General features: G+C 47.4%; 1 protein-coding gene across 11 annotated transcripts in view; it reads left to right on the forward strand.

The window, feature by feature from the left end:
* UROS (uroporphyrinogen III synthase) overlaps nucleotides 1-22,103 on the forward strand; it is a 39,517-nt gene extending 17,414 nt beyond the window's left edge. For 5 of the 11 annotated variants that reach the window (XM_033179404.1, XM_033179414.1, XM_033179433.1 and 2 more), the window contains 5 exons: nucleotides 2,743-2,817; nucleotides 8,887-8,967; nucleotides 11,118-11,203; nucleotides 12,296-12,394; nucleotides 18,105-18,528. In XM_033179404.1, coding sequence (XP_033035295.1) covers nucleotides 2,743-2,817; nucleotides 8,887-8,967; nucleotides 11,118-11,203; nucleotides 12,296-12,394; nucleotides 18,105-18,242 — 479 coding nt within the window. In that variant the 3' untranslated portion in view covers nucleotides 18,243-18,528. Of the gene's footprint in view, nucleotides 1-2,742; nucleotides 2,818-8,886; nucleotides 8,968-11,117; nucleotides 11,204-12,295; nucleotides 12,395-12,905; nucleotides 13,274-17,733; nucleotides 17,815-18,104; nucleotides 18,529-21,824 lie in introns of those variants that run through there. The other 6 variants (XR_004429809.1, XM_033179484.1, XR_004429811.1 and 3 more) reach the window with 6 other exon arrangements.
* Nucleotides 22,104-22,468: the final 365 nt, after the last annotated feature.

A 22,468-nucleotide genomic window follows, 5' to 3' on the forward strand; every position in this document is an offset into this window, starting at 1 on the left:
AACCTGACCTAATTTTACAGGAATTAATGATTAATAATAGATGGCAAATAGTACATGCTGGCTGGGTGTGGTAGCTCATGCCTGTAATCCTAACACTTGGGAGGCTGTGGCGGGCAGGTCACTTGAACTTAGGAGTTCAAGATCAGCCTGGGCAACATAGTGAAACCCTGTCTCTATTTATTTAAAAGTAAATTTTTTTCAAAAGTACATGCTATGTAACGTTATACAGTAAGTCCTCACTTAACATTGTTGATAGGTTCTTGGAAACTGCCACTTCAAGTGAAATGAGGTGTAATAAACAAATTTTTTTCCTCACCAATGTTGTAATGAAAACATGTTGAATGAAATGATGTTATTCAAGGACCTGCTGTGTGTTGTTTCACTTACAGTGGCAATTTCCAAGGATGTATAGTTGACATTAAGTGAAGACTTACTCTACTTGGTCTACATAAAATCTGAGAACATTATTTGGTTCGATAATATGTGCATATTTTAATAATTTTAATTTGTATTGAAGAAGCAAAGATGTCTAGCTTGTGGGTTGATACCTTGCAACTCAGCCAGCCAGATCATAGGAAAGCCTTCTATCTGGCTGCCCAAAGGTCAGGTGCCCCAACTTTCCCTTCTGATTGCAAGGTTGGGCCTGGGCGCCATTTAGTAGCCACTGTTGCTTGACCTTGTAAACCCAGACCAGTGATGTCACAGAAGATAGTTTAGTAATTAACAACTTGGAATTCTTAACACGAAAAGACTCTTTGTACCAGCCTGGGCAACATGGTGAGATCTCTTCTCTACCAAAAGTAACAAAAATTAGCCAAACTTGGTAGTACATTCTTATAGTCCCTTAAACTGTGGCAGTCAGTGTCTTAACCTCTCAAATGTCAAAAATACTCTCTGGCAGGTTTATTTAACACAATTGGAGACAATTTGAAGTTTCACTGTCAGCTTTTACTTGGGCAGGGCCCTTGAGATGGGCTTGCCCAGCCAGAGTGTTGATTGAAATGTTGTACTGACTTGAAGCAGAGTCAGTCTTGCCACATGCGGGGACTGAGACCTTAGACCAAATATGCATTCCCCAAACATTTCTTGAGAGCCTTCTGTGGACTGTGGGGTGGACCAGGTGGCCCCAGTGTCTGCCCTCACAAATAGAGCTGGCCACTGCTTAATAGCTTCCTTCTCTCTCAAGTAGAGTAGTAATTGTTTTGCTCACAGGGTTGTGGTGTAAGGATCAAATGAGCAAGGTGATCAGCAAAGCTATATATGAGAGTTAATGTTCTGGTTATGGTTATTATTGTTTCATTACTTGGGAAAAATGCATATTTATGTCAATATTGATTACCAGCATCACTGCTAAGTTCTTTTTTTTTTTTTTTTTTTTTTTTTTTGAGATGGAGTCTTGCTCTGTCGCCCGGGCTGGAGTGCAGTGGCCTGATCTCAGCTCACTGCAAGCTCCGCCTCCCGGGTTTACATCATTCTCCTGCCTCAGCCTCCCGAGTAGCTGGGATTACAGGCGCCTGCCACCTCGCCCGGCTAGTTTTTTGTATTTTTTAGTAGAGACAGGGTTTCACCATGTTAGCCAGGATGGTCTGGATCTCCTGACCTCGTGATCCACCCGTCTTGGCCTCCCAAAGTGCTGGGATTACAGGCTTGAGCCACCGAGCCCAGCCAAGTTCTTATGTCTCAGTTCAGTTCCTGTGGGGTTTTTACAGGTTTTTTTGTTTGCTTTTGTTTTTGATGCATTTAGCTCTTCTCAACTCAGAGAGGAGGTCCAGCCTGGGTTGCCACTGTAGCATAAGCAAGGGCTTAGTTCCTGAACTGAGTTTATGGCTTTATTTTTCTTTGATTCAGCATGTTTTTAATGATCCATAAGTTAAAAGCTGCTGGTGTTTTTAGTAAAGGTACCATTTGTTACTAACCAGCCTGTTGTGTGACTCCTAAGTGGAAAGCCCACAGCACTTCCTTCCTCAGAGGCATTTGGCATTCCTTTGAGCAGGTAGCAGTGTTGACTGAGCCAGCCCCTGGGGCCTCCCTTCATCAGCACGCTTTGTGGAGTGGCCAAGTGTTTGCTCTCTGGAAAAGGGCAGGGGGAGCCTGCGTCTGTTAGCTTCTTACTTGGTTCATGAATAGGGTCTCACAGAAGTGCTGGTATAGCCCCTCATCCTCAACGACTTGTATTTGTAGTGCTGTGGGTCCCTGTTAGCAGATTATTATGAAACCTTTCCTCCCCTTCCTTCCATTTTAGTTTGGCCATGTCAAGCCATGACGCCTTTCTGGATGTGGTCTGGCCACATCCTCCCAACAAAATGAAGGCTCTGTAATGCCGATTCCTGCAAAAAGTACCAAATGCCCATCATCTCCTTCCTGACTGAAGAGAAAACAGCCTTTGTTGAGCTCCTCCTAGATGGCAAGCAGTTTGCTCTTATTATCTGACACGATCCTTAGAACAGTTCCATATGGTTGGTGTCTCCCCGTCTTGTAGATGAGCTATGTGCGGCGCAGGGGAGGTAGTTAAGGCTGTCCTTTCCCTTACCTGACCTACACAACTGGGGTGCAGGTACCAGGACCTGATGCTTTCTCGTCTGAACAGAGACTTGCGATCTTCCCTCAGTGGCTTTCAAGAAAAGACATCCTCTATGTGATTTGTAAACTGTATACCTGTGTATTTGCATGTTAAAAAATAACGCTGGAACAAAAGGACTTCAATAACCATGTTAAGAAATACATTTCTTTGTTGTTTTCCAGTGAGTAAAATTGGCCTGGATACAGAAGGAGAAACCTGTGGAAATGCAGAAAAGCTTGCAGAATATATTTGTTCCAGTAAGTAGAAAAAGATCACTCCAAATGAAGCCCATTTATTTTTTGTTGTCCTCACAACCACTACCTAGGGAAAATAATATTTTCTCAGTGCATACTTGGTGGTGAGATTGATTGGTGAGCAGCGTGTAACCCACTCTGGGGCCATAGCCTATTTGTATTTGTGTATGTCTAGACTTGTGTGAGGTTTAGCCCACTTCCTTCTACCTCCATACCAAAGAACTTGACTAGAACATAACACAAAATAAAACATCTGGGAGATAAAACCAGAGGAGAGATCACTTGAGGGATTCCAAAGAGAGCAGAGGCAGGAGGTGTGAGTGGGTGCTCTCCCCTTCCAGAGGACTGTCCTTTCCCTTCTCAGGAGCTACTTCCATCTCTGAATTCCCTGCCCCATCTTGCTCCCAGGTAAAGAGCTGACTCATCATTGGGCTGCCTTTGGACTTGGACTTCAAATGGCACTTGTTCTAGGGGTGTTCGCATTTAAATGGGGACTTAGTCTTAAAGTAATTATGGAATTTTAGGCTTCAGAAGATAGACAGGCAAAAATTCTCAGAGCAAGAGAGATGGGAAGGCTGAACATCTACTTGTAGCGCAGCCCCACCTCTAAGGTGCATCTCTCTTCCCCTCTCTTCCCTGCATGTCCAGTACAACCACAAGCTCTTACACCCTTGTCATTTGACTCCTCCCAGCTGTAGGTATAAGATCATACACCCCCATGAGAGCACGCAGTAGAATCATCTCGTCTTAGATTGCTGAAGAGGAGGAAATCCAGGCTTTCCTGGAGATCATGAGCTGGCAAACTTCATTGGTTAAGGATATTTTAGGCTTTGCAGGCAAATGGTCTATCAGAACTACTAATCTCTGCAATAGACGCATGAGAGCAGCCAGAGGAAATACACACACAGTGCGCTTGGCTTTGACCCCAGGCTGGAGTTTTCTGACACCTTTCTAAAACTCCCTGGGTGTCTGCTGAGCTGCGAGGCCAGGGTCAGATGAACTGCTGACAGCTGAGAGTTTCCTCTAAGGTTGGCCCTGGGGTGGCGCTATCAGGATGAGTGGTACAGGGAGAGAGTACACCTTAAATAGGTCTTTTTATGGCTTCTGAAACAGTGATAGATGATAGTGTTTCTGGCAAAATGAAGTATTTGTGTTATTAAAAAAAAGCTCCTAAAGGTGATGAGGGTGAGGCCAGCCTGAGCCCCAAGGGAAAGGGGCTGCTGGGACCACCTGCCTCAGTTCATCTCCAGGAACGCACAGGGCCTCACACAGATGCCTCAGTCTGCACCGCTGGGAGTTCGTGCCATCTCAGACCTACCCTCCCTACCTGGGCTGTACATAAAGAGATACTGCGAGGCTTTCTCTAGAACATTTCATGAGCCAGCACTGTGAGACATTTTCAAGCTAAAAACATACAGTTCAGGAGACTGTAATCCGTGGTAGAAAGTATTCACCATTTGCTGCTAGTAAAGACGGTTGGCCCTGTCCTTCTCTGGCCACTTGTGCCACATGATGTTCCTGGGAGAGGCCTCTCCATACACCAGTGTAGAGAAGCCCTCTGGAGGCCAATTCAAAGAGCATCTGAGGCCAAGCAGCTGAAAGGAAAAGGCCTGATGGCCAACGTGTTGCTTTCTGTGGAATGTTCCAGACTGTGGATTGCTGGCGGTCATTCTCTTTAACAGCAGCCTAGACAAGCAGTGACTCTCTTATGCAGCCAGGTGTTGAAATAGCTGCAGGAAAGCCACAGACAGTTGTTCCAGCTTTCCTCATCAGAGAGCACTGGTTGGGCCCCGTGCTACATGGCTCCTGTACCATGGGATCGCTTCTCAGGTCATGGAGCCACACACCAGTGTGAAAGGTTCACTCCAGGGGCTCCTGGTACAGGATGCAGATGGGTCCTGTCTGACTCCAGGCTTTTTGTTTCTAATGTTGTTTCTAGAGAGTCACCATCACAGCATTAAATGGTATCAAAGCCCTTCTTTTAAAAATGTAGAAATAAATGTAAATGGTAGATCTTGACATTGCTTGTGGGATTAAGATCTAAAAAGAATAATAGCTCTTTGATAGAATAGGTGGCTCCTGCCTGTTTTCAGTGAAGAGATTGAGCTGTACCCACAGTTTGTTCTGGAAGGAGACAGAAGTGAACCTCTGAGTCATTGTTCATTAGAAGACCCAGAACCATCAGGCTGGTGTTCCTGCTTTGCAAACACAAGGCAGAAGAGATCAATGTCACTTTTGAGTGATCACATTGGTGTTTCAATTAACTGACTCAAGGCTTGGTTGGGTAGACATTAACATATTCTGACCTTATCTGGGAGAATACTGGTCTGCATTCCTTGCAAAGCTTCTGCTATTTCCTCTAATTTATTACCAGCATATCTATGGGTCCTAATAAATCTTCCATTTGCAGTTAGAATATCCAAATAAAAATCTATGTTGACTGCTAATAAGGACCTTCACCTTGGCTTTACCAAGGCATTAAAGGTTTTTCTTTCTCGGTAAACTTTGAAGCCTGATTTTAAAAGCTAAAAATCTACCTCCAATGCTCGTAGTAAACAGGCCGATTCATAGCTATGCCGGTTTATTTTAGTTAACACTTACTACTTTGTGGCAGGCACTATTGTAAGTGCTTAAAGCTGTTAATCCATTTAATCTGATAACTTATTGTTCTGATAGATTCTCCTTCTTTCCCAGATATCTCCTCTAATGGGAAAGTAATTACACGCTAAATGGTAAAAGGTAGAATACAGTACAACTTCTGAAAAGAGAGAAACCGTGTGGGCAGAAAGATTGCACTACAGTTTATTTGAAATGTCCTTCTGAACTGGGAAAGTTTCTGCAGCCTGGCAGACTTGCCGGACTTTTCTTCCATTCCTCCGATCAGCCTCCTCATCCTTACTATCTGCACTCAGGTGCCCACTGTCTGCTTGAACTGATTCTCATGGCAGTGCCCGAGAGGGGGAAGTCATTGTACACCTGGAAGTTGTTACTGTTTTGCAGATATGTGCATGTCCTTCAGTAAGACGACATTTTAAAAAGTCAGTCTCATTGATGCAGGACTTTTTGCTCCTTAATTCAGCTAAATCTGGGTTCTTGTCTCATGATCAGGAAAAATTAGGCATGTGGACACATTGAAGGGTGAGAAGGGCAGAATTTATTAAGTGAAAGGAAAGCTCTCAGCCGGGCGCAGTGTCTCACACCTGTAATCCCAGCACTTTGGGAGGCCGAGGCAGGTGGATCACCTGAGGTCAGGAGTTTGAGACCAGGTCAGGAATTCTGGCCAACATGGCAAAACCCCATCTCTACTAAAAATACAAAAATTACCTGGGCTTGGTGGCCACGTCTGTAATCCCAGCTACTCAGGAGGCTGAGGCAGGAGAATTGCATGAGTCCAGGAGGCAGTGGTTGCAGTGAGCCGAGACTGCGCCACTGCACTCCAGCCTGGGTGAAAGAGTGAGACTTCGTCTCAAAAAAAAAAAAAAGAAAGAAAAAAGAAAGAAAGCCTCTCAACAAAGAGAGGGATTCTCCAAGCAGGTTTCTCCCTCATTATTGAATACCAGGGGTACCACACATGAGCTGATGAGGCCAGGCTCCTCCCCTCTGTAAGGCGCGAATTCCTGGTGGTGCTGCCCCGTTCCCCCAGTGCGCACACAAAGATGCCCAGGCAAGCCATAGGTAGTATTGGAAAAGGCAACATTTGATTGGTTAAAGGGCATTATTCAGAAATAATCAACTGGGAAAGGGCAGACAAACGGGCAGACGTTCTGCCCCTGGGTCACTGGTTTCATCCGGGACCAGCAATCTGGTCTTTCAGCCTTCAGGCTGTTTTAGGCTTGAAGGTGAGGTCTCACCGGGGACCCTTCCCTACCTACCTAGGCATTTGTCTGCCTCCTGCTTGTATAATCATTTTCTTTTTTTTTTTTTTTTTTTTTTGAGGCGGAGTCTCGCTCTGTCTCCCGGACTGGAGTGCAGTGGCCGGATCTCAGCTCACTGCAAGCTCCGCCTCCCGGGTTTACGCCATTCTCCTGCCTCAGCCTCCCGAGTAGCTGGGACTACAGGCGCCCGCCACCTCGCCCAGCTAGTTTTTGTATTTTTAGTAGAGACGGGGTTTCACCGTGTTAGCCAGGATGGTCTCGATCTCCTGACCTCGTGATCCACCCGTCTCGGCCTCCCAAAGTGCTGGGATTACAGGCTTGAGCCACCGCGCCCGGCCTGTATAATCATTTTCTTAATTACCTGCAGTGACTTTATCAAGCCCCCTCCTGAGCTGCGTGATAATAATACTCTGTTAGGATTTTCAGGGTTGTTACTCATCATCAGCCCTGACAGCCCAGAATTCCAGGCCTCCTTCCTGTTAAATGAATGGAGAGCAGAGCCTCTGAGCTCCACGATTCACTATTTTTGTGTCAGCCTTAACCATCCCATCGGCCCGTTGGGGCTGAAGATAAATCCACAGGCATTAAGCATATTCCAAAAGGGCATGACTCCTTTGTCTTTGGCTTTTTGAAGTGGGTTAGTTTTCAGGAAATGTAGTTGTAGCAGATCTGCCCTCACCAGCAAAGGAGGACTCAGCTAGGACATTTTTAAGTTTTTCTCCTTTCTGCTGACAGGGTGGTGCCTTTTCAGTGAAGTCAGCTGAGCCGGTTGAACATTTGTGGGCCCTGTGTGCCTGCAGAGCCAAGCTCCCTGCGAGGCACAGGTGGTGGAGAGATAGAGACAAGCAGCCGCCCTCAGGGAGCCCCATACCCCTTCAGCCCAGCCTTGTGAGTCAGAGATAAGAATGAGCAGCCCAGGACTCCACTGGACCCTCACAAGAGGTGCTGCCAAGGGGAGATTCCTGAATCTTTCCAAGGTCCTTTGCACGCCTGTGGGGCTGGGCTTGCTGAAAAACTAGACTGTAGTTTTCTTACTGGATCCCCAGGAAGAGCTTTGGCCCCTAACATCTTCCACCCAGCACTCTCCAACACACACGTAGACACACAGACACAGGGAAGAAAATTGTACCAGAACATGGCTTTGAAAATATGTCTCTAGGGATGACTGTACAGAGCATGAAAACATTTCCTCACACTGGAAGAGAGAAATCAGCAGGCATCTATTAACTATATTTAACAATCTCCCAGGTTGGTACTGATATTTACAGAGCAGTTTAAATAAAGAAAACATTCACCAATATGTAGCCTTTATAACTTGAAATTAAGTGGCCTGCAGTTATTCCTGTTGTTTGGCTGCTGCTTGCTCGAGATGGTACTGGATGGAAAGAGGTTGTTTTGCTCCTTCCTCTCATTGCAGTCACCAGAGAAGATGTGATCAGAGAGATCATAAGGGTGTGAGAAAATATGCAATGTGTATGAACAACACCCATTAGAATTTCTTATATCTTATGGACAGATGTGGGGGGAAATGGCTCGTTCTACTAAAATGCTTTGTTTTCACATTTGGGGAAGATTCTAGCATTTGACAACTCATCAGTTTTTTTTGGACAGTATTGTTGCAAATTGGTGTTCAAATCCTATGTTGTCCTCACTATTCTGCAAAGAGTTAAGGGCTGAAAATGCCCTTAAGTCTTCCCAGAGTGGAGATGCTGGGAGCAGAGGTAGTGGTGAAAGGAGAGGCGGGCTGTTCTTAGCAGGCTTCTCTAAGGCCTGTGCATATTTGCCTTTTGGCACTTGGCCTAGTGGCTGTTGGTGTAGCTAGAAGCAGAGTGGGGAGTTAGCTTGTCCTTGTTAAGGTGGAAAGCCTGCCTTCGAAATAGTGAGTGCAGGCTAGGGAGTCACTTCAGGATCAGAGGAAGTTAAAAAAATGTGGCTATGTTCATTGTTTGTGTGAATGTTCATTTTCTGAGCACCTCAGCACACATTACCTCTTATGATCTTCATATAACAAGCAACCCTTCAAGTTCAGCAAGGTAGCAGGTGCTCCTCCTGTTACAGATGCTGAAACTGAGTCCTAGAAGCACAGCCAGGCCTGGAGCCCGGGACTGCTTCCCCCTCCCCAAAGCTGCCCCTCCCCATTCCCCTGTGCACAGGCACTGGTCCTGAGTTTTCATAAAACCTGGTTATTTATTCACAGGGGAGTCCTCAGCACTGCCTCTTCTATTTCCCTGTGGAAACCTCAAAAGAGAAATCCTGCCAAAAGCGCTCAAGGACAAAGGTGAGTAGAATGCTCTGACAACATCCCTCACCACTTTGGGATCCACCAGTAGCCTTTGCAGCGATAGAAGTGTTGGGTGGCCCTGCAGAGAGCACACAAGGGAGCCGGGCTGGGTTGGATAAGCCAGGCCAAGAGACGCAGGGACCATCCTCATGGGAAGTGTGGACATGCAGTCTGCACTTTCCTTTCTTTGGATCCGCTCTTCTCAGCTTGTTTGGCTCCAGCTAGGAGCACACAGTGTATCTCCAGTCCTTCACCAAGAGGACAGGAGATCGAGGTGTGGAGGTGGCCCCTGGGCAGATAACTGAGGTAACAAACCACAGAATTGGTTCCACATGTAGAAGGAAGTTACAAATGTAGCCGATCTTGTAATAGCATGCAGCGCCCTCCAGTCAAGCCACACAAGCCCCACCTGCCCCTCCAGCTCCACCTGCTGTGGCTCCCAAGACTGTCAGCATCTAGAAACCAGTTCTTGCCTCTGAAGCATGCCGCCATCCTTGACTCAGACATCTTAGCTGTCACCTACGCACCTTTTGCTGTCACATAGTTGGTCTGGGAGCAAGGTGTATCAGTGGTTTGGAGTATCAGCTTTAGGATGAGACAAAAACAGATTTGAATTCTCCCTCTTGCTGTTTATTAGCTATGTGAATGAAGGTAAGTGATGTAATTTCTCTGTGCATCATTATCCTTATCTGTAAAATATGGTTATCTGTGCATAACCATAGCACCCACCTCACAGAGGTGTTCAGAGGTCTTGTAGCATGACGCCTTGTTCTCCAAAGGCAAGCTCTTCATGGAACTATGACTGTTACTGTCTCTCCCAGGGTTTTGAAGCTCTAACAGTCCACATGAGCAGTGTAACCTAGGATGACCTTAGACCTTGTAACTTTCCTCCCATATTAAAATGGAGCTAGATCGTATCCCTTCTTTTTTTTTTTTTTTTTTTTTTTTGAGACGGAGTCTTGCTCTATTGCCCAGGCTGGAGTGCAGTGGCGCGATCTTGGCTCACTGCAAGCCCTGCCTCCTGGGTTCACGCCATTCTCCTGCCTCAGCCTCCTGAGTAGCTAGGACTACAGGCACCCGCCACCGCGCCCGGCTAGTTTTTTGTATTTTTAGTAGAGACGGGGTTTCACCGTGTTAGCCAAGATGGTCTCGATCTCCTGACTTCGTGATCCGCCCGCCTCGGCCTCCCAAAGTGCTGGGATTACAGGCATGAGCTACCACGCCTGGCCAGATCGTATCCCTTCTACCCATATCATCTGTCTTCTAAAGCTACCAGGTAATAAGATCAGCAAAATCATTAGCTTTTCGGGAACAGGAAAATACCAGTATAAAATAAGAGAAAGCTTGGTCTCAGTTACCCTTAAAGAAGTAATGTACAAATCAGAGGTTTGATACTTCAGTTTATTTCTTTAGTTTTCGGGGATATGAAATGGCGATAGGTTGCTGTTTTATGCTGAAATTATCATAATTTCTTCTGAGAGAGTTTTACATTGTGTTTTCAGAAGCCCGCGTTTTCACTACCTTTCACCTACCATCTGGCTGCCCCTCATAAGTCAATATCTGATTGAAATTGCACGAGTCCCTTCAGTGCCTGGTGCCTCATCACCAGCCCTGAAAACCCCTGGGAATGTTCAGAGTCACTGAATGGCACAGGGAGGAATGTGGGAAAGTCCACCGCTTAATCAGTTCATGTCCAAGTGGACACACTGAGGCCCAGAGAGGGGGCGCATGACCATGTAGAGGCACAGCTGGAGTGCAGCCGGGGATCTGGACTCCAGGCCTCTCCCAAGGGCCAGCCTTCCCCGACTTCGTGGTGTCATGCAACCTGTCTGCGTGGGATCCATGGAGTGACCAGGGACAGCCTTGTGTGAACAAACCTACATAAGCCTGGGAACAAAAGGCATCCTGGATACAAATGAAGGCTTTGGTTTCTGGGCCTTTGTTCTTTTTCTGCCGTCTCAGCCCCGTCTTCCACAGGACCACTCCACAGCATTCAGCAGGCTGCAGAGGGCTGTTCAAGGCCTCTCTGCTGAGTCTGGCCTCTCCAGACAGCTGGTTCCAGGAGAGTGGTGCTATGCTGTGAAGTGGCGGAGGCCCCATTGTGTGCCCAGTATGGTAAAGTGTTTCCTGCTTTTGATTGTGCCCAGGGATTGCCATGGAAAGCGTAACTGTGTATCAGACAATTCCACACCCAGGAATCCAAGGGAACCTGAACAGCTACTATTCACAGCAGGTACATGGTGAGGGGCATAAGCTCACAAATACTGGTTCTACATGTGTTTTCACTGTCCCCAGCTGTCACCTGCATGCCTTTTCCTGTCACATAGTTAGTCTGGGATTCTAGAATTAGGAATGGAAACAATTTTGTGGTTGTTCCATGAAATGTCTATTGCAAGCTGGTTTGAAATCAGTGATTTCAATAAGAGGTGCTTGTGGTAGGTGGTCTATGAAACCTCCCTGATTGGAGAGGTTAATGTGGTGACTTTGAGGAAGTGGTAAGTTTTTATAGGGGTTAAAGGAGATAATTTACACAAAGCTTTTTGTACAGCATCGAAGATACATACAAGCCTGAGGTAAATAGTGGGCTTGATGTTATCATTGTTTTTCATCATATGGGGGCGCTGGTGGAGCTGGAGGGGCAGAGGCTGAAAAGGGAGGCTGGGCCCATAGTGGGAAGAGCTGACAGTGGCCACCAAGGAGTCTGGATTGAATTTGGGAGTCCATGGGGACTGTTGGAGGACTCAGGCAGGAGAATGAATAGCTCTTGCTTGAGTTCCTTGATGTCTTCAGCATTTATACGCAGTAAAACACCTCCCTTTCCTCTCCCAGGGCAGGCTTCTGAATGTCTTGCCTGGTATTGGGAGGCCCTGATAGAACAAACCAAACGCAGAAAGGCCAGGCAGGCTCGTCTGCCTGCTCTACTTCCCGAGGGAGGGAGCATTGACGGAGCCAGCACTGCCTCACGCCACTGCTTCATGTGATCAGTGCCATATGACCACAGGAGCTAGAGGCATTGTCTAGGCTGCTGGGCATATGAGCTCCATGATGCCCATGTCCTCTGGCCAGGCAGACACAGACCTGGGGGCCAGCAGAGCGACCAAGGAGCAGTACCACCTTTCTGATGGCAGCCTGCTCTTTCCAACAGTTCCCTACCAGAATCCTGCTCACTGGAGCAGAGGATGTCAGCATCAACCAGGAACCACGCCTGTACTAAAAACCGCCTGGGCGGCCTCTGGCTTGAGGGCTCGATGCTGACAAAGCTGGAGGAATGTTGTCTCTCCTCAGTCTTATGGCAAGGACTGATCTTGTTTTCTCTTCCCCACAGGGGGTTCCAGCCAGCATCACATTTTTCAGTCCCTCTGGCCTCACATACAGTCTCAAGCATATTCAGGAGTTATCTGGTGACAATATCGATCAAATTAAGGTAAGTTATTCAATGGGCTTTTGGTCTTTTTTCAGATTAGTTTTTTTGGTTTTTTTGTTTGTTTGTTTGTTTGTTTAATCTTTACGAATTATCCTAGGGCTTCAATGTCAAATGAGACACCCCTGGCCTAGCAGGTGCTTTAGAATTGGAAGGGCAGCTCTACCTCCTGCTGGGCTGTTGCACAGACTGCTCACCTTCTCCCAGTCCATTTCCTCACCTGCAGCATGGGGATAATTGTCTCTCTGTGGCTTTCATAGACATGTGTATGATCTTCCCTGCTTAGGATGAGTCTCAGAATTACATGAGGGAATTTGAGTAAAGTCCTTAATTAGCTCAGGGCTTGGTACAGGTGTTAGCATCCTTTCCTTCCTTTCCCCCATCTTATGTTTGCCGTTATTATCTATTCTAAAAGCAGGCACCTTTTTCATGTCTTTTAAAGGGTTTACATTCACACTTACTAGGGACTGTATTATGAGTCTACGAATAACCACAACTCTTGTGTCTGTAATAGAAATACCCTTGAACTGGCTCCAGAGGGACTGAGTAGAGGGTGCAGGATGTGACCCAGAACCCAAAGGCAGAAACTGCCACTCACTGCAGTCAGGAAGAGCAAAAGGCTTCACCTGCCTTCTCACAGGTGCATCTCATGTGGGGAGTATGCACTGCTTTCCCAGTTTTCAAGATGGAGCGTGGGACTCAGAGACATCAGATGGCCTGCCTGTAGGTCATGCTGCTGAGAAGGAAGAGCTGCAGTTTGAACCTGGGAAGACTGATTCCACATTGTCAGCCATGGTGATGCCTTGCCATGGTCTCAGGAGCTGCTGAGCAGTTGATGGACTTTTGGGCAGTAACTGATATAATTCCCACACCAGTCCAGTGGTGGGTATCCAGAAAAAGAGGTCAGTGGTCCTCATTACAGGTGAGGACACTGAGGCCCAGAGAGGTTAAACAACTTGCCAAAGTTGTGTGTTGAGTCACTGGAAGGCCCAGGACTCACACGGGCCACTGAGGAAGAAAAACAATATCTGAATCTTGTGGTTAGAAAGATTGGAGAGAGAGGCCAGGTGCGGTGGCTCCCACCTGGAATCCCAGCACTTTGGAAGGTCGAGGCAGGCGGATCACCTGAGGTCAGGAGTTCCAGACCAGCCTGACCAATATGATGAAAACCCTATCTCTACTAAAAATACAGAAATTAGCTGGGCATGGTGGCATGCGCCTATAATCCCAGCTATTTGGGAGGCTGAGACAGGAGAATTGCTTGAACCCCGGAGACTGAAGTTGCAGTGAGCCGAGATCGCGCCACTGCACTCCAGCCCGGGCAACAAGAGTGAAGCTCCATCTCCACCACCCCCCGCCCCCCTGCCCAAAAAAAAAAAAGAAGGAAAAAAAAAGGAAGATTAAAGAGATAGGACTCATAAAGTGCTTGGCATGGCAACTGGTCCACAGTGAGCGCTTACTTCATATTGCAGGTCAGGAGGGGTAAAACGGTGCTGGTCCTGCTCTGGTTCTTGTCCCTGTGTGTCATGCTGCCTCTCTCCTGGACCTGTAGAAGGAGTCCCGCCTGCCCCACCCACCCACCCCCGCGTCACACAATGCTGTGAGATGCCTGGTGGTATAAGCCTAACACAGTTTTCCCCAGGCTTCTTAGTGTTTGCCTAGAGGAAGAAAACGAGATTTATACTCTATCTTCTTTCAAAGCGAGCATGTTTAAAAGCACAAATGGATACTCAGCATCTGAACCAAGAACTCAGGCCTTTCTGAATAGACTGCTGCCCACATTGTCCACACCCATGGCAGCTGGGGCCTGAGTGCGGGTGCCTATCCTGCATCTGTCACGCCCGTTTCTGCAGCCCTCCAGACACTCTGAGAGCTCTCAGTAGCCCCCTCGCCTCTTCCTACAGTGATTGATTACCCTGCCTGCCAGTAGTTAACTGCCATTAAATCTGCCATTGCTGGGGAGGAGAAAGTGACAGAGCTGGCCTTGCTCACAGTGACTCTGGACTGCTTGGGGGCCATGAAGGCACCATGTGTGGGGTGTGAGTCGTCCCTCATCACTGGGACTTGGTGCTGTATAGTGAGGTGCTTTCAAGGTTCACAGAGGACACAGTCCTAGCCCGTGAGTTGGTAGTTAGGCTTTTCTGTCTCAGCTCGGCCTCAGATTTGCTAGTGGCCTCCCTCCTCAGGAGTCCCTGTAGGACCCACTGTTTGTACAGCACTGCACAACATGCAGGTGCACCACAGAAGATCAAAGGGGGTGAGGGGGCAACTTCTGACCTGAGCTTGCTACTTACCATTGACTTGGAAAGACTGTGCACTTGTCTGTAAATGCCACAGAGATGTCACTCCAAACCAGTAGGTAAGCAGAGTCATAATCACCACCACCACACTAATGGCAGCAACTGAATTTCCTGTGTACAGGAAAATGCCCTCGCAGATGGTGAGGTGGGTATCTTCACACCTAGTGGTCGCTAACCACAGTGGCAGAGCCAGGCTGTGAACGTGGCTGCTGCCCCCACAGCCAGGCTGGTGCATTCGCGTCCAGTTTGTTCCAGGGATGGAGAAAGAACATTGATGCTGGGCCCCCTCGCCTAGCCTGGGGCAGACTGTACTGCTCTGTGGGGCACCGTCGTGTGAGCCTTCGCTGACACAGAGGAGTGAAAGGCTCCTGTGAAAAAGCTGCCGTTTCACCCAACTATTGGTAACCCTGCTCTAGGACTACAGTCATGTTTGCCATTTGTTGGTTCCCAGTCCCGGGGAGTTGCTTTTTTTCACATTTTTAAATAGCTTTATTGAGATGTAATTCACAAACCATAAAATTTACTTTTTATGATTTTAATATGTAAACTTAAAATTTTTTTAAAAATTTTTTTTAGAGATGGGGTCTCACTGTGTTGCCCAGGCTGATCTCAAACTCCTGGCCTCAAGCAATCTTCCCACCTTGGCTTCCCAAAATATAGGGATTACAGGTGTGAGCCACCACGCCCAGCCCAATATGTAAACTTTAACATGATTTTTATGATAGTCACAAATTTTTGCATCCATCACCACTGTCTAGTTCCAGGACATATCATCACCCCAAAGAGAAACCCGATACCCATTTGCAGCCACCCCTCATTCCCTCATTCCTCCCACTCCTTGGCAACCACTCAACTGCTTTTCATCTCCATGGATTCACCTATTCCGGACATCTCGTATTAATAGAATCATACACTATGTGTTCTTTTGTAACTGACTCTTTTCAGTAGCATAGTGTTTTCAAGGTTCATCCGTGTTGTAGCAGGTACCAGTACTTCATCCCTTTTTACTGCCAAATAATGGTACATGCTGAGGACCGTTTTATTTACCCATTCACTAGTTGATGGACATTTCGGTTGTTTTCCACTTTCAGGCTGTTAAATAATGCTGAACATTCAAATACAATTTTCTGTGTGGACATAAGTTTTCATTTCTCTTGGGTGTATATCCAGGAGTAGATTTACTAGATCTAAGGTAACTTTGTTTAACATTTGGTCGTATTACTGCTATTTTCCAAAGTGGTTATGCCATTTTAAAGCACTGTCACTAGCAACGTATGAGGGTTCCAATTTCTGCATATCCTCCACGTCCTTATTTTTCTGTCTCTGATTATGGCCATCCTTGTGGGTCTGAAGCGGTTACTCGGCATATATTTGATTTAGACTTCCCTAATGACGAATGATGTTGAGCATCTTTTTATGTGTGTGTTGGTCATTTTTATATCTTCTTTAAAGAAATATCTATTCAAATCCTTTGCCTACTTTTAACCCAGGTTATTTGTCTTTTTATTGTTGAATTGCCAGAATTCCTTATTCTGAATACAATTTTTTTTCTCTTTTTTTGAGATGGTGTCTCTCTCTGTTGCCCAGGCTGGAGTGCAGTGACACAGTCTCGGCTCACTGCAACCTCCGCCTCCGGGGTTCAAGCTATTCTCCTGCCTCAGCCTCCTGAGTAGCTGGGATTACAGTTGCCCGCCACCACGCCTGGCTAATTTTTGTATTTTTAGTAGAGATGGAGTTTCACCATGTTGGCCAGGCTGGTCTTGAACTCCTGACCTCAGGTGATCCGCCTGCCTTGGTCTGCCAAAGTGTTTGTATTACAGGTATGAGCCACTGCGCGTGGCCTCTGAATACAGATTTTTTATCAGACATATGACTTCTAAAAATGTTCTCCCATTCTGTGAGTTGTCTTTTTACTTTTTTGATTTTTTTTTGTTTTTTTTTTTTTTTTGAAGCACAGAAGGTTTTCAATTTTGATAAAGTTCAATTTATTGGTTTTTTTCTTTTGTTACTTGTGCTTTGGGTGTTGTATCCAAGAAACCATTAATTTAGTGTTGTTTCATTCAGTGTTTTGAAGATTTATTCCTATGTTTCCTTTTAGGAGTTGTATAGTTTTAGCTCTGAACTTAGGTATTTGATCTGTTTTGAATTGATTTTTGTGTGTTGTGTGAGGTAGGGGTCCAACTTTATTTTTTCCTCAGGGAGTTTCCTAAGCAATGGGTGCTTAGCAGGGCAGTACTGTAGGCAGGGTGGGAGTGGGGCCTCTGCAGGGCAGTGGCCTCCCTCCCCTCGTTCTGACTCAGCTGGAGGAAGGAGCCTCAGGCCTGCAGCATCCGAGTTATGCAGAGGTACCGGTGGCTTGTTAACTCCACTACCACCTGGCCTGCTGCTCACTTGCTGGGAGGGAGGATGAAGCGGAGTGCTGGGCAGGGGCTGCCACTGTTGGATGCTCACCTGCTCCCAAACAGCTTCGGGGTCCACAGTCTCAATGCAGAGGAGAGTGGGGGATGAGGACTTTCTCTCATTTAACCACCACACTAGCCCTCTGAGGCCAGGGTAACTGTGCCCGTTTTATAGGTGAGGAACAGAGAGGCTAAGGGACTTGTACTAATAACAGCTAGCAGGGGCAGAGCTGGGACAGAAGCAGTGCCCCATCCCAGGTGAGGCTCTGCACAGAACCATCGAGCCTGTGGTGCTTGTTCAGAGAGAGGTGTCCTGTGGATGAGGCCAGTGGCCCGGATTGGCTGATTTGGAAGGATTATGACAACGTAGGCAGCAGCCCATGACGGTCATCTGGGCCAGGCCAAGTGGTTCACACCTGTCACCTCATTTAATCCCCACAGCAGCCCAGTGAAGAGTCCTGTTATCTTCTCTTTTTATGGATGAGGAGATGGAGCCAGAGAGGATGGGCCATGGGCCAAGGTCATTGTCCTGTGGAGCTGGGATTTAAATCCCAACCCTGTGGCCACAGAGCCCTGACCTTGATAGTCTGCTTTCCTGGGGATTCAGTCACTGCCCCTGCCACACCTTCCTCCCCTTGATCAGACCCAGGGCCCCCACCACCCGAAGCAGAACTGTCTGCAGCTAGAGCTTCTGAGGAAGGACTGCACCGACGCAGCCACGATGGTGAGCACCAGCCTGGGGCCTTCATGTCCCTGCCCCTCACCTGAGCCTGGGAACAGCGTGCTGTCGCTCAGGGTAGCAGAGAGACAGTGATGAGAGCGTGGATGCAGAGGTATTTTGCGCGCTCAGAAGCTGGGCTCGAATCGGGCAGTGTTGTCATTCATATAAACGCGTCACATGAGCAGTAACATCCAACCGAAAGGCTGGCTGACGGCCCCTGCACACATCCAGCCGCCTGCTGCCCCATCCCCTGCTAGTGTGCTGAAGCCCTGTTTTCTCTTCTGTCTTTATAGTTTGCAGCCATCGGCCCCACTACGGCTCACGCGCTGGCCGCCCAGGGCCTGCCTGTAAGCTGCACTGCAGAGAGCCCCACGCCACAAGCCCTGGCCACTGGCATCAGGAAGGCACTCCAGCCCCATGGCTGCTGCTGAGTCAGCCACCTGTCGCTTGCCCCATGCAGCCTCCCTGGGCTGGGCTGGCTCTGGGTGGAGCTGAGCATTGGCAAGGGCTCTCAGGAGCTGCTGCCATCAGACTCCTGCTTCAAGCCTGAGTGGAAGCATCTGAGGACCAGGGATCAGGACCTGACCTGGGGCTGGCCTCAGGCCCACGTGCACGTGACCGCCCTCTATGGAAGCCAGCTTGAACCCTAGCCCTGTGAGAGCTTCCTGTGCCCAGCAGGAAGGAAATAAAATAAACCACACTGGCTGCCCATGCTTACTGAGTGTATGGTTACTATGTGCCATTTTAAGTGCAAAGCTGTGTTCAGGGAGGAGACAGGTATGCCCACCTGTGATAACCCACAAACCTGCTATGAATCGGAAAATTTGCTCTGTAGGAAGTAGGTTTATTCATTCTATAAAAAGGACCGTGAAGTTCCTGCTTGTGAGCTATGGACAATTGTAGTTCAAATATAGAGAGACTTGCTTTCCCTCAAAGTTGCAACTGCATCATTAGATGATGAAACCATCTGATCTCCCAGGAATCTGAGGGGCTGGAGAGGTCAGTATGTACTGAGAAGAGGTTCATGTGCAAATGCAGTACCCTGTAGAAAGGCTTTGGAAATCTGTTCCCAAATATCCTTCCCACTTCATTCCCAGAGTTCCCAAACTTCATTCCCAACTCAGCCTGGAATTTAGGCTGAGTTGACTGAAACCCAGACTTGTCTCTTAGTAGCATGTGGACTGGTGGTGAGAAGGCTCTGCCCACATGCCTCTGTCTCCTTGAAAGATCCGACTGAAAGGCATTTGGGCTCCACATCTCTGATCTCCATTCCTCCTAACAACCCTGAGGAGTGGACATTCCTATCGTTCCATTTTTCTGATGAGGAAACAGACTCGAGGTGAAATGATTTCTCAGGCTCACATAGCTAGTGAGTGGCAGAACCAGAACAAAATTAAAAGGGATGGATGAGCCTAAGCACTTAGACCTAGACTAACGAAATTCATCAGCCACCTCATATGAGATTCACGCTAGAAGAGAGGTTAGAATTCAGTGATAATTGTTCTCCAAATCTTGATGTGATTATAAAGAAATTCTTTGAGAACTGTTCTAAAACTGGATTATGGTGGTAGTTCCATGAAGTGACCACTTGTCTCAGAAGATTAAGGAAAATAATTGGGCAAGCACTGTTTCATACACGTTTTTCACCTTAGTACCAAAGTGAAATAGATTAGCCCATGAACTAAGAACCTGACTGTACATTAGAACCACGTGATGTGCTTCTAAAATGAAATTGCTCAGGCCCCACCCCCCAGAGATTCCCCTGAATTGGTTTCTAGAATAAAGCCCAAGCAGCAGGGGGTGTGAGACACTCTCCAGCTGCCTCCAGTGTGCACCCGTGTTTGGAAACCGCTGGATTACAGGAATGGGGTCCCCCATAGCTGGCGTGCGATCAGGAATGCCCTCATGCGTGGTGAAGAGGCTGGAGAAGCAAGACAAGCCCGGAAGTGAGGAAAGAGAAGCCCAAGCTGTAGGCAGACAAGAGCGGGAGGGATGTGGATGTGTGGGCTTCGGAAGCACATGTTGTTGGAGGAGGAACAACACCCTGTTGCAGGGCAGGGAAAATAGGATCCTTTTCACAGCCTTAGGAGGTGGGGGACAGAATCAGGGACAAAGGTTCACTAAATGTCTACATGCTAGTAAACACCACACGTGTGTCCTTTCATCCCCACACAACCCGAAGCCACCTTTTGAAGAGGATGTGAGGCTATCAACAGTTCTGGCGAAGCCTTGTTGCAGATGGAGTGGGCCGGGGTGTGGTTAAAGATGGTTCTGTTTGGGATTAGGAAGGCAGGGAGCTCGTGCACGGGCGGGAGATGAGCAAAGCAGCAGGTGCAGTGTCCTCGACCATTGCGTGAGTCGGGAGCCTGGGCTTGCTTTGGCAGTTGGGCTGGAGATTCCTTAGAACATGAGGGCTGAGTAGGCAAAAACCAGTTTGAAAGGGACTGTGGAGAAACCCTGGTTCTGAAGATATTGGTGGGACAGAAGGTAAGGTCTGTAATTACCCAGCTCAAGAAAGTGAAGCTCAGGGATGTCACACGTCACTTCTGCTCACCCTCCCATGGGACTGCAGTTTGTGTTAAGGACAATAATTATGTTAATCATTCTATGGCTCAATGGCTAGATGGGAGTGAACAGAAGCTGGCATAAGGCTTTCCTTCAAAGATACAACTGCAGCATTAAACAGACCGTCTGATCTCCCAGGAATCTGAGGGGCTAGGAAGTCAGTATTTACTTAGAAGAGGTTCATATGGCTGGGCGTGGTGGCTCACACCTGTAATCCCAGCACTTTGGGAGGCTGAGGCGGGCGGATCAGGAGTTTAAGACCAGCCTGACCAACATGGTGAAACCCCATCTCTACTAAAAATATAAAATTAGCCGGATGTGGTGGAGGGTGCCTAGAATCCCAGCTATCGGGAGGCAGAAGTTGCAGTGAGCTGAGATCATGCCACTGGACTCCAGCCTGGAAAACAAGAGCAAAACTCTGTCTGAAAAAAAAAAAGAGGTTCATGTGCAAATGCAGAGCCCTATAGAAAGGCCTTGGAAATCTGTTGCCAAACTTCATTCCCACATTTTAACAGATCCAGCTGTTCCTGATGTGCTCAGGGAAGTTCAGCTTTGAGTTTGTAGATGTTCTAGGTGCCTTCCCAGAGTCAATGTGGGAAGCCGGGTCGAAGCCAGAGTCTCACACACCCTGAGAGCAAATAGGGCCACCCAGGACAGTGAGTGAGTCGCACCCCCGGCCCTGTCAGCTCCAGACAGAGTAATGCCCCAGCAGGCTGGGTGGCCAGCCTCCTTGTGTCCCTCCTGGGGATCAGAAGGGGCAGAAGGGTGGGGTGGGAGAACACACTCAACAGATGTGCTGCACAGGGTTTTGCCACAGTTGTGTGACCTACATTCCCTCTTCGCATCTGCTCTCACACGCCTTCCCCTCCAGCTCCTGGACTCAGGAGAGTTGCTGAAGAAGTTTGTGCAAGGGAGGAATAAAGGATCACACAGGAATTTGAGAGTCAAAGTAGAGTGCAGCTGGCCCCCCAGGCTCAGATGGGCTAGTGGTAAGAACTGAAGATGTTCCCTCTGGACCTTCCAGCCACAGCTCATTGGTGGGACATGTTCTCAGACACTGTTCTAAGTTTTATGTGCTTTAACTCTTGAGTTACATGTGGTCACTCACTTAATGAGTTAAGCGTCAGTACAACTTCCCTGTGAATAGAACGTAACAAAATAAGAACATTGTGTTGTATACAAGTCTTCAGAAAATAAACTAGCAGGAATCATTTTACTAAAAATTCTAAGAAAGTAGATGACAGGGATAGAGTCTGAGGTGGTCTCAATATTCATTACTCTGGAACAAGAATCCTTGATGTTCAGCAAAGTATGTGGCCATTTGGAATAAGAACTACATTTCCCAGCTTCCTTCGCAGGCAGGCATGAGAGTGTGATTAAGCTGTAGCCAAGGGGATGTAGTGAGATACATACCCTTCACATCATTCTTCCTTTTTCCTGGAATACAGATAGAAGAGCTGGAGCTCCAGTAGCCATCTTGAGCCCTGAGATGACGTTGGGGAAAGGAAGTTTTCTAGAACAAGATGACACTATGGGCACAAAAACTATCCCAACTCTAGACTTCTTGAGTGTAAAAGATATATCAACTTCTATCTTGTTTAAGCCACTGTGACTATGAGATTTTTCTTTTACAATCAAATCTAAATGATAAAATAATCAAGTGAATTGGTAGAGTAAACATCAAGATATACCATTTCTGAGTTTGAATAAAACGCTCTTTAAAGAAAGTCTTGGCCAGGTGCAGTGGCACATGCCTGTAATCCCAGCACTTTGAGAGGCCAAGGTGGGTGGATCACTTGAGCCCAGGAGTTCGAGACCAGCCTGACTGACATGGCAAAACCCCATCTCTACTAAAAATGCAGAAACTTAGCCGGGTATGGTGGTGCACGTATGTAATCCCAGTTATTCAGGAGGCTGAGACAGGAGAATTGCTTGAACCTGGGAGGCGGAGGTTGCAGTAGGCCGAGATGGCACCACTGCACTCCAGCCTGGGTGACAGAGCGAGACTCAGTCTCAAAAAAAAAAAAAAAAAAGAAATATTTGGTTACCAGAAGTCCCTCATAAACTTACTGTTGAATCTTTATCAAGTTCA

This window comes from Trachypithecus francoisi, unplaced genomic scaffold (assembly GCF_009764315.1).
Source record: "Trachypithecus francoisi isolate TF-2019V2 unplaced genomic scaffold, Tfra_2.0 Contig01579, whole genome shotgun sequence".
Taxonomy (NCBI): Eukaryota; Metazoa; Chordata; class Mammalia; order Primates; family Cercopithecidae; genus Trachypithecus; species Trachypithecus francoisi.